Genomic DNA, 12883 nt, shown 5'->3' on the forward strand with positions numbered 1-12883 from the left:
TGAATTTGCTAAATCAAACATACGCAATTTCATAGAATCTCTTAGTAATAAAATATCTACGTTTCTGTGTAATCTCCAGCTGGCAAAAGATAATAGGCCTAACTAATACTACCAGTTAGACGATCTTACTATATTTGATTTACTTACAATAAAATTTGATACAGGGTATAACTTATTTTACGAAGGACGTAATAGATAGATAGATAAAATACTTTATTGAGCACAATGGACACAAAATACAGAGATACAGGACAACATATACAGAAAAGCACATCAGGTGGCCTTATTGCTCATGCAGCAATTTCTTCCAGGCAACCTTTGGGTACAGGAAAATTACAATGACAATATACAATGACGACCCGATTACTTTGCCATAGAAGCGGTCAATTTGATCGTGTACTCGGTTCACAATAAATTATGAAATTCTGATTACTAAATAAAGACACATCTAAAACTAACGAAAAGTCCTTACCAAACCACAACGTATTTTTTGTGATGTCCCCACCGGGAATCGAACCCAGGACCTCCGGATTATGAGCCCAACGCTCAACTACTGGACTACGGTGGTAGTTGTATTAGTAAGTGTATTTAGTTATTAACTATGGGTCGTTCCCTACAGGGACTTTCCGGCTAAGTAGTTAATGCCATCTGCGGCAAATCTACAATAAGGGTGGTATTAATAAACTAATCTCAGCTTCGAGACTGCCCTCAAGATCATGTCAATGTGACAGTTCTTATAAAAAAAACAGAGACTTGAGCATGATCTTGAGGGCAGTCTCAGCTGAGATTAGTTTATTAATACCAACCTAAGTCACGTCAAAAAAAATCCCTACAGGGACTGACTTTTGGGAACAAAGGACAACAATGGCAAGGACGCCTTGCAACCCGTCCGTTAAATTATGTCTCAATATTTCACCTTGTGTTGTAATTACCCCGCATGTGAGCTTCACATGCGTAACACATGCGCCGCCACGAATATGAAAGTGCAAACAATGCGAGGCGCAGTGCGTGCGGAGCACATTTCTCGCAACCTTTCTTTCCACCTTTACGCAAACCCGAACACCAAATAACCTGGCATATCAAAAATAAAGAGCATTTCAATTACGCACTCCATTATTTTCCTGCGTTAAGTATATATTCTTTTCCTATTTTTTCGTTCACTTTTAAAGCAGTCGGGCTTTTTAATTCAAAATAATACACTTGAAAAACTTTTAACGAAATACTTATCCGTGAAATACGAAGCGATTCACTTACGTAGAAGATATTAAGAGGTTGCACAGGAAGTATGTACAGTTATGGGCAATGTACCTATACCCACTTTAGAACCCTGTCGTACTATCATGTTTGACATTTATTTATTTATTTAATAATTTATTGTACACAGGATAACACAGAAACACAATATGACAACATTAGAAGAGACAAAAGGCACAACTTATTTCTAACTGAAATTTCTTCTAGTAAGCCTGTAATTAATGAGTAGGCCTGTGTATTTAATGAAACTTACGGTTTAATTTGTCAAAAAAGTTAATATGACATGTGTACTATTTACGTAAACTCACGCCTATTTCCCACTGGGGTAAGCAGAAACTATGGAATTCCATTTACTTAGATCCTGACACACTTCTCTTGCTTCCTCCGCGTACATCAATCGATTGATTTATGATTAAATATTATTTTTTCTCTTTCTTACAGGTATGTTACCGGTCTTTCATTTTCAACGAACGTGGGTTACAAAGCCTGGATAAAAGACCCGGGTAATTTGTAGGTACTCAAGGTTGTAAACTTCGTGTTTGTTAGTGTGAGCAGTATGATAAACAAACAATAATCGGGGAGAGATATTATTCTTGTTTATTACAACATACAATTTACATGTGAATATTACAAAATACATTATTGACGTGACTTATTGTAGTGCGCTGAAGGCTCTCACCCGGTACAACGTTTACAACAGGCCTGAGGGTGTCCAGTTGGGCGCGATCCTCGGCTCAGGGCGTCGTCTGAGAGGAAAAATATTTGAAAGAATTAAAGAATTAAGATTTTCGATAAGGCGTCTGTTGTCTACTTGACAACCTAGTCAAATGAGATACTTTTTACGAAACGCCAAAACGAAAGCATTTCATAACATTGACGTTGACTGTACTATTCGATTAGTAGGACCATTGCCCATACAAAATAATAATATTTATATTACAGTCCTACTGATAGAACCACGGGCAAAAAAATTCCCCATGGTACTATACAGTAGGACCAAGGGCAAAGAATGCTATTATCGCCTAAACAACACGGCGATGACCTACCTACTAGTACTAATTAATATGTATGTACTTTGATATCATGTCACATTAACTTTTTTGACAAATTAAACCGTAAGTCTCATTAAATGTCAAATATGATAGTGCGATAGGGTTCTAAAGTGGGTACATGTTATTACTCATGGCTGTACACGCTCGCGTGAATTTAGTCCTTAGATTTAGACCGTATTATTCCTAGACATCGGGTCATTTCGCGGCCTGACATTGGTATGACGTATGTTGACACATGACGTCACAACTCCGCCCACATCTCGTCACAATGACGTCAGCAAACCTTCCACTAGATAACGAGTTTGTCACTGTTATGGGTCACTAAACTTTTGATATACTTATAATATGTATACTTAGACAGCCTCCGTGGTCTAGTGGTTAGAGCGTTAGGCTCACGATCTGGAGGTCCGGGTTCGATTCCCAAAGGGGACATTGTCGAAATCACTTTGTGAGTCTGTCCTTTATTTGGTAAGGACTTTTCAGGCTTGAATCACCTGATTGTCCGAAAAAGTAAGATGATTCCGTGCTTAGGAGGGCACGTTAAGCTGTTGGTCCCGGCTATTAGCCGTAAAAACACCTCCACTAACCCGCAGTGGAGCAGTGTGTTGAAGTATGCTCCATACACCCTCCGGTTGATTAAGGGGAGGCCTGTGCCCAGCAGTGGGACGTATTTACGCTGTTTATGTATGTACGTATATATACTTCTTTGTTTTCCGCCCGTGACTTCGGACTAGTGACGTGCCGGTCTCAAAGTGGGAATGTTCCTTTCCTAAAAACTCTTTAGTGGTAAGGACACTGTCTGCTTTTTTTTCGATAAGTATGTTCTTTCTTGTACTCTGACCTTATTGGCCTAAAGGTTAGGTAATAAAACTCTTTTTACATATATTTTGCGTTTTTTTACTGTCGTAACGACCCCGATACCGACCCCGCCGGCGTGGTCGACGATTTCCCTCATTCAGCGCTTATCGCTATCGACCCACTAGGGTCGATTAATTCTTTCAAATATTTTTCCTCTCAGACGACGCCCTGAGCCGAGGTTCGCGCCCAACTGGGCACCCTCAGGCCTGTTGTCTTAAACGTTGTACCGGGTGAGAGCCTTCAGCGCTCCCCATTTGTCCGGCCAAGTAGTTAATGCCACCTGCGGCAAATCTACTATAAGTCATGTCAAAAAAAAAAAAAAAACTGTCGTAACGGCACCATGTGGTTTTCTTTAATAATTTACATTTAAAAAATAGCCAAGGCTATTACCAGGATAATGGTACTGATTTCAGTAAACATCATCTAAGTTTATTTTAAATTATACCTGTTATTTAATTATCCGCCGAAAGTAACGGGTAACCGACAGGCATAAAATTTATGGAACACGCGTCAATTTTAGGCAGAAATTAAAAAAAAAAAACACTTCCAAAAATTTACATTGGCCAATAATTTTTTTTTTTTGTTTTGGTTTTCCCCGAAGGGTAAGGCAAAGGGAACTATGCCCATACAGCCATGTCTGACGTATTTTACATTGGCCAATAACCCAACAGAATTAAGTTGACAGCACACGTCAAACGGGTTGCGTATGAGCGAGTGACTTGTTTTAGCGTCACCTTGTTGTTACCAATTGTCGTCTTCCGTAACAGTACCAATCCCCGTCTTCCGTCCCCCGTCCCGCAAAAACTGACAGTGTACGGTCACGAGTACTAATATGACACTTTGAAACCATGTCACATTAACTTTTTTGACAAATTAAACAGTAAGTCTCATTAAATGTCAAATATGATAGTGCGACAGGGTTCTAAAGTGCGTACATGATATTGCTCATGACTGTACATTTTTTATTCTATGGTTATGTTTAGCTCGTCATTATGTTAAGTCGACTGTGCCTTAACTCAGTTACAGAACATAGACTCAGTGTTTCCTAGATAAGTAGTCTAGGTTTATCAAGGCTGCAAAAACTCATGCTTTTGTTTACGTTTCGTGATAATTATTATCTCGTGACATTGTATATAATCTTGAAACAAAAGCGTCGTCAATCATCCTTCTCTTTCCTATTCTGCGGATAAGACAATGACAGGTATAATTTAAAATAAAATTAAATGGTGTCTTGTGAATTACCACCATTGTATGTTTTATTTGTATTGTGAGTCTTTAGTCCGTCTAAAAAAACAATCGATAAATATTTAATAAGAATATTTTCATGACTGAATGTTGGGCTTCTAACCTTTCATTGACCTGTTATGAAGTTTCACAATACATAATGGATCAATCTAGAAAATTGAATCTACTACGTAAAAGAACCCACCTTTTTCGTAGTTGCATAATATAATTTTCAGTGGCTCCTTAATGTGTATGCGATTGCGTAAATCTGCTCGTATTAAAAAAAAAACAAATCGTGTGACGGTGGCGCCGGCCCGCGGGGCTTTTCCCCGCGAAGGCCCATTAAAGCAGTGGTCATTTAGCGAAAAATGGCGCGATGAAGAAAAAATAATTACAACAAGGGAGTTCAACGGAGATTATTGTGTTAACGAGAGTACTAGGGTGAATTAGATAAAGTATTTTTTAACTGGTAAAGGGGCTTTTTCTTTCAAGCGCGCCCTCCAATCCTTTATTTCGTATCAATTAACTGATTAAAATCTATTATATCAGAACAAACCGGAAATATTTTGATTTGTTCCATGATTTTATGTGATATTTTTCCGTATTTTCCCTATGTATTGTGCGGTCAAGTGATGTGAAAAAGTCGAGCCGAAGTTACGTATAGAAAATATATTTAGAAAATAATGAAAAGGTTGAACGGTATTTGCTAAAGTTAACGATGTCGGTATATTAAACAATCGGGAACAATATAATTGTTTATCAAATTGTCTTCAATTAGAAATTGCAAAAACTGCAAATTAATTTTATATCAAAATATGTGACGTAGCAACCGGCCATGTAATTTTTAATCGTCAAAGCGTATAAGGGTTTTAAAGCTAATATAAAGATAAAACTTATATAAAAATACGGTTTATTTTTTATTATACTTTCAAGTTTTAGACAATCACTTTAGTGTTTTCGTTTGTTGATGTCGTAAACATAAATTTCAAATAACAGCTCGTAGAACGTTACGAAACACTTTGATAACAAAATATTTTATATGTAAGTATTTTCTTATACATTTGGTTTATTTTGCTTTTAGTTTCGTGAAATATGATAAAGGTTGTGATGGTGGGACTGTTTTTGACTCGAGTGGATTCACAGAAGAGTATCAATAAGACTCGGAGAGTTATGGCCGGCGTAGACGCCCCAGAACATCGTTATCCATACGTTGTAGCTCTCGCCCGATTTTATCCGGAATCTGACGATATTGCCAGATTCTGTACCGGCAGTCTGATAGCCAACAACTGGGTGTTAATAGCGGCTCATTGTTTTGCTGTGTTCGACATAGTACCGATCAACACATGCATCATAATGTTCGGAAATCTAACAATTACACCGAACAAAAATAACTCCGCTAAAATACTGCAAGCGATATCCCACGTAAGATTTCACAAAGAGCGTTTGAAAAATGACGTCGGGTTGTTGTTAGTTGAACACGTGGAGTTAAATAGCTACGGTAAATTATCGCCAATAGATTACGTTGCCCTGATTGGTCGTACCTTAAAATACGTTGGTGCTGGATTGACTTCTTCAGATTACGAAATAGAGCATTATCCTGTGAAAACGAGGATAAAGATAAAGAAAGATTCAGTGAGGCCTCTTCAAGTGGGTGAAGCTTTAGCAGTGTCGTGTATGAGATGGGAGAAAAGGATGGTTGGATTTAGTACTGTATCTATCTATAACAACGCTTTGATATGTCTGCGAAGTAGGTGTTCGAATAGACTGGGAGGGTCTCAGAGTGGGGATTCAGGAGGGCCTCTGCTGTATGATGACAAAATCGTCGGCATCGCACACGGTTCCATGCCCTCAAATACTTATGAGTTTTTCTACACAGCTGTGAGCCCACACTTGGATTGGATACTACGCACGGTGGCTACGAAACGATAGTCAATAATACAACTCTTAGGCACCAGTTTGTGAGGAAATAAATAGTACTTTTTAAATTAAATTTGGATTCACTATAGAACAAGTTAAGAAGTGAAGAACGAAAGAGAGGAAGGGGAAGACCAATAGCTTACAGGGAACAAATTAAAGAGAAGGCGAACGTTGTGTCTTATAAAGAAGTTAAAGAATTGGTCTAGGATAGACAAAGTATGGAGAACGCTACATTGACAAGAGCGTGGCTCTTAAGTTAGTAAGTTGAAAATGTTAAATCTACGATAAAGGAACTTGCATTTGAGTATCGTGCGAAAATTTTAAACTGTGTGATTATGCGGCTTTGAATGTGTTATGTGTGTGTTCTGACTTTTATTGAAATAAGTCTTATATTAGTCTTATATTATTGTGTTAGACATGGAAAATTACAAATACAGATATACACACAAACAAATAGACTATACTTAAATCTGAAAGCAACACCCTCTGCCCGAGCTACGTTATATATGCCGGATATACATTACATTACCGATCGTAAATTCACGATACGGTTGATTCACAGTTAAAAATAAAATGCGTTGGGATGCTGAGTGGGTTACAAGACCAATACTTTCAAATGAAATCACTTAAACTCCGCCATTCAATTAGCCACGTTACAGATTTGACAAAAATATTGAGAATTGAGTTGTTTAAAGCCCTAGCCGGGATTCGAATCCTCACGGATCTTGTGATGGATGTACTCTGAATACTCCAATTGGGATATAGTTATAAGCTTTTTTTAATTTATTTAATTGACTCACCAACAGTTACTACATTTATACATGGTTACAATAGCATACAACTTAATTAATTTAATGGCCCCGATTCCTGCAGACACCTCCTAATTTTACTTTAAGTTATTCCTGTCATTTTCTTATCGGCCGAAAAGGAAAGGGACGGATGTATGTCAACAAGTTAATTTAAAAATGAATGAATAACCCGTGCGAATAAAATAGGCATCTCGCTGGTATGCAATCCTTTTGACGTGCTGTCTACTTCATTCTGTCGGGTTATTTTATTTATTTATTTATTATTGTTTATTTAAGATAACAAGATCCATTTATTGTTAGTATTTGCTTAATTTTATTGTTAGTAAAGTAAAACTAAATTAGACTTGGTAAATTTTATAGGCCGATGTAAAGTTTCTAGACGGTTGTTTTAGATTTCTGCTTAAAATTTACGTGTATTCCATAAATTTTATGTGTGTCGATTACCCGTCCCTTTCTTTTTCAATGGATAAGAAAATGCACAGAATAAATTTCATTTCGTTTTAATGACAGGTATAAGTTAAAATAAAATTAGATGGCGTCTGTGATAACTAATTATAGGTAAGTACAGTCATGAGCAATATAATGTACCCACTTTAGGACTCTGTCGCACTAACATATTTTAACATTTAGTGAGACTTACAGTTCAATTTGTCAAAAAAGTTAATATGACATGGTACCAAAGTGTATACATATAAATGCTCGTAACCGGACCATCACGACCATCATGGATATTATAAAATTGAATATCTAACTAATATAATGTATATATTTGATATAAACTTTAAAATATATAAACATGTAACTAATGCTTATGTTATGTTAAGAAAAATGTCTGCTATTTCTAGTCTTGTTTTAGGTACCATAAGGATTAAACTTCATTACTCATTAGAATCAAGCTCATGTTCTTACACGACAAGTTTATATCTATTATCTAATTAGAAAAGTAACTTATCAAGTTCTTGCTTGGTTTAATAACTTAAAATAACTCTAATTGAGTAATTAGGCACTTGATAATATTCACACGAAGTCTTAAAATTCCATCGTTCGAATTCGAAATTAAAAAATCGGAAAAAAAACGGTTTTGGTTTCGGCTTAATGACGATAATATGTATAGATCGAAATAATTTCGCATGGATATGAGGCGGACCGGGTGGTGGTGTAACGCTTGTCTCGGCTTGACAAGAAAATTCGAAAAAAGAAACGAAAAAAAAAAAATTTTCCACTTCATATTAACTCAGAATCATGGTCTGAATCCATCCCTTTCAGTATTCTTTACGATATCACTAACACTCTGTATAAAAACAAATCTTCTAAGTATATTTATTTACCAAATACAGGTAGTAACATCCTTGCGAAATCGCATCAGATGTTAGAAAGGAATTCATATGAAAAAGAAAACGTAAAGATTTGAATTCCGAACCCTTGTTCGAGTCAGGAAATCGCCTTAATAAATTGTATTCGTTCTATAGTGTTCCGCGGGAAAATATATTTGGCAAATGAGAACAAGCTATCCAGCTGAAATTCGCGATAAATTGCTATAAGATGTGGAGAAATAGGCAGTTTTTATCCTCATTATAGACACGTATAGACGTTTTACAATACCATAGACTACGAAGACAGTGTACAAATTGGCGAATAGTGTTAGCGCAGACCAAGAGCAGCAGCATGGTGAGCACTTTCTAATAACAATCCATCTTCCTAGTGAAGCAGCGAGGTGGAGTATGCACTGCAGGGCTAGCATAAGCAACGTGATAAAATTGTCGATCGATTCAATAAGTTGTTGAGGTTGCCGCGATATTGCAGCGCCTCTGGTATGTTCGCTGAGGCACACACAGATGGTTTTGCAGCAATCATGCGGAAACGTTGTGCGTCGCTTTTCACGCGAACGTTAGCCAGCCCCAACAGTATCCTGAAGACGTTATGTGATAGGTGGAACTCTCCCCTTCTAAAAAGGTGGATGGTGCTTCACACTTTATAAATTTGTTTTTATGATCGCCCGAATAATGTCTAACTAACACTAGTTTATAAGACGTTTGTATACTAACATTCTATGGACTTTGTCCGAAATCAACGATTTTTATTTTATTATTTATTATTAAATAAATTTTACGAAAATATAAGTTTGTTTTTTTTTTCTCTAACATGCTAACGTGATTTTGTTCGTATTTTGATAGAATGCCATGACTTATTTGGATTCACATATTAGAACTCATCGACAAAAAAATAATACCAATAACCGTGAAAAAACACATGGGTAATGTCGCACTGTAATACTGTACCAAACAGTTTTAAATTGTATTGCGCGCACTTGACGGCAGAGCCGCCGCAGCGGCGCAGTATTACAGTGCGACATTATGCCGCTGCTCTTTTCTGCCGCGCGGCGAAAAACTCGTAGTGCGCGCCTGCTTATAAAACAAATAAAAGAAAAAAAGCAGGTCGTGTCGTATCAGGAGATGAAGGATTTGGCGAAGAAAAGATGAATGGCGATTATTACACCAACAAAAGCGCAGCTTTTAAATAATGAGAGAAATTTAAATATTGCGCGCCTGGCCTAAATGTTCTCTTAGGTCTACCCCTTCCTCCCAACACATGACATATTTTCGCCCAGCATATATTTTCTGTACAGCGCCATCTATATTAATTTTGACGAACGTAGCCTGGAAAGTCCCTCATTCTATTGATGTGTCTCGTTAATGGAGTAAATGGAGAACTTAATCCTGGCTAGAAACATTTTCCTCAATCCGACGAACAAACACTATAAAGCTCAATTTACTCAATTGGGAGTTTTAGGAATATCATTTGTAATAAGAATTTACACGGTTTAAGTAAATTATAGGTTTTCCAATGGTTTTCACTCCACAAAATACATCATGGTAAATGGTACCTACCTTATTATAATATTATGTTTATTTAGACCTTAGTAAGTTTAAAATAGCAAAATCGGAAAGTTACTACCCCACCGAACATTCCTTACATAATAAGGCACTTAGAACAGAGGGGTTGGCCACATCAAAGTAATTCATCTGAAAAGCAATATTGCAATTTGACATTTATCCATATAAAAGTAACTGCGCAATGCAAACAAATGTCAAATAGCAATATTGCTTTCTTAGATGAATTCTTTCGATGTGGCCATTTTAACCCGTTTATCATAATCATTGAGAATTGGGTAGTTTGGTCAAAGATAAATTATGAAATTATGATTACTAAATAAAGGCAGATGTAAAGGTGACAAAAAAAGTTTTCTTTTTTCTATTTAACCTATTAATGAACTTTAATAAAGATATAAACATAATAATAAGTGCGACATTTTGTCACGTTTTTCTGTGACGTCACAGGTTGCTTTTTCATACAAATGCCATAGTAATTTCGTTTCTTGACGTTTAGTAAAAAGTGACTGATTTGAATAGTTGGAAACTACTCTATTAAATCGAATAATAGGGATGTAGACCGTTTCATTTTGAGTCATATATTTTTTAATTTTTATCTTTTACGACTCCTTTACAGTCATGAGCAATATAATGTACCCACTTTAGGACTCTGTCGCACTAACATATTTGACATTTAGTGAGACTTACAGTTCAATTTGCCAAAAAAGTTAATGTGACATGGTACCAAAGTGTATACATATTAAAGCTCGTCACCGTACATAAACAACAGTTGTTTACCTAAACGCTGTACGTACTTGCGTGTTGTTCTACGTTTTACGCTTTGTTTTGCGGCGAGATTTTGCGATAGCGCTAACGATGTCTGCCAGAGACTCTCCTGACACTCAGACACTGCGACATCGCGACACTGTGACGCTTGACCTTCGATGGTCACCCTCAACTTGCGCGCGTGCAAGAATTCGTCAATACTCATAGGGTTGCGTTGTTCCGAATTCTATGTACCAGTAAGTAAGTATAAAAAAAGGATATTAAAAAAAGAGTATTTAAAAATCTGTTTTGTAAATGTAACTTATTGTAGTAAGTAAGAACAAATACAAATACAGGTGTTTTATATCCGTGACAACCCTATTCGAAGAACACATAACTTATTCATGTATTTAGTAAGTATAAGTAGTATTTTCTATGTACATATATACCGCGATGTCCGTGGCCTCACTCGGCAGGGCCCGCAGAATACCAGCGTCGTGGCTCACGCCGCGACTTATGATGAGCGAGGTCCTTTTATTCCGGACTCCACCGCAAATGATCGGACCGCCAGTGCGTTGCATTTAGTATACTTAGTTTTATTATTATTGTTTTTATGATTTTGGTTTGTTTTTCTTTTTGTTTTGGATATTTTTTTTTGTCTGTGTACTTATTGATTTCCGTGTGGTTTCTGTCCTGTGTTAAATGTAATGTACCTGTTTGTCTGTGTCTGTGGTGTACGGAAGTAATAAATGTTTCTTTCTTTCTTTCTATTGTATCACTGTGTTGGTCAATGCCGTAGAAATGAGGTCTTTGCGTAGTATCTGCGGTGTGAAGTTGAGTGATAGAGTGAGAAACAGTGTGATAAGACAGAGATGTGGTGTAAAAGACGATATAGTGACTAAGATTGAGAAGGGAATGTTAGGTTGGTTTGGACACGTAGAGCGGATGAAGGATAATAGAATTGCAAAAGTGGTATATAAAGCGAAAGTTGATGGTAGGGCTGGCAGAGGAAGACCGAGAAGGACTTACGATGACCGAATTGGAGATGTCCTTAGAAAAGGTTTAATACGATCTACTCTGAACCGGCGTGCGTGTATGAAGCGATTGATGAATGTGGAGGAAGCAAGAGAAGTGTGTCAGGATCGAAGCAAATGGAATTCTATAGTCTCTGCTTACCCCGGTGGGAAACAGGCGTGAGTTTATGTATGTATGTATGTAGCACTGCGATCTATAAGTTCCGATTCTGCTTCACCCAAATTCCCTGGCAGTTGCAACTTTCAAATCCAAACTCCACCCGCTTAGAGACGGTAGTTACTGAAATGTATCGGCGCCCGAAGGACGCAATATACGATCCCGAGGATCCCGCTTACTCCAGCCATAGAGGCGGCCATTCAGCTCGCGACAAAAACACTTCAGAACCCCGATACCGACCCGGCCGGCGTGGTCGACGATTAGGCGAAACTTTTATAGTTTTGATATTTAGGATTTCCGTCAAAATTTTCTCGCAAACAAATTCGTGGGTACTGTTGTAGGTAAAATACTAAATATTTTTAATACGTGACAACAACAGATAACAAAAGCGTCCCATCTCTATAGTGTTGTTGTTGTAGATACTTCATTATCGTGTTGTGATGTGATGATGACCGATACCGAAACGGCGATAATCCTCTAGAGGGCAAGGTAGTAAGGTCGCGGTGGATAAACAGGTGCTTACTAATTATTATTATTGACTACCTGCGTGGTCCAGTGGTTGAGAGTTGGACTCACGATCCGGAGGTCCCGGGTTCGATTCCCGGTGGGGACACGTTACAAAAATTACTTTGTTATCCCTAGTTTGGTTAAGACATTACTGGCTGATCACCAGGTCGTCTGAAAGTAACAAGATCCCTACTTCGGAAGGCACGTTAAGCCGTTGGTCCCGGATACTACTTACTAATGTGAGTAGTCGTTACATGAGCCATGTCATGTAAGCCAAATCGTTTTTTTTTATAATTAATGTTTTAATTTATTTTTATTCCCTAGAAATGCAATTTTTGGAGGTGTGTGACATAATCTGTATTGGGCTGGTTTTCCCTTCGCGGGTTGAAAGGTCAGACAGGTAACGAGCGACTGCATTTGTAAAAATCGGGACTTG

General features: G+C 37.4%; 2 protein-coding genes across 2 annotated transcripts in view; both read left to right on the forward strand.

Annotated features, from left to right (window-relative positions):
• The window catches only part of LOC126374188 (adipokinetic hormone/corazonin-related peptide receptor variant I), a 108196-nt gene that overhangs the window by 54956 nt on the left and 40357 nt on the right, over nucleotides 1–12883 (forward strand). The window lies entirely within an intron of this gene.
• On the forward strand, nucleotides 5523–7344 carry LOC126374214 (serine protease SP24D-like). Its single transcript, XM_050020723.1, has one exon. It carries the CDS (start codon nucleotides 5559–5561, stop codon nucleotides 6315–6317), a length of 759 nt encoding a protein of 252 aa, XP_049876680.1. The 5' UTR covers nucleotides 5523–5558; the 3' UTR covers nucleotides 6318–7344.

Source organism: Pectinophora gossypiella, chromosome 17 (genome assembly GCF_024362695.1).
Source record: "Pectinophora gossypiella chromosome 17, ilPecGoss1.1, whole genome shotgun sequence".
Taxonomy (NCBI): Eukaryota; Metazoa; Arthropoda; class Insecta; order Lepidoptera; family Gelechiidae; genus Pectinophora; species Pectinophora gossypiella.

Excerpts from the sequence above, each read along its gene's own strand:
- LOC126374214 (XM_050020723.1), top strand. The coding sequence starts at position 5,559 with ATGGCCGGCGTAGACGCCCCAGAACATCGTTATCCATACGTTGTAGCT.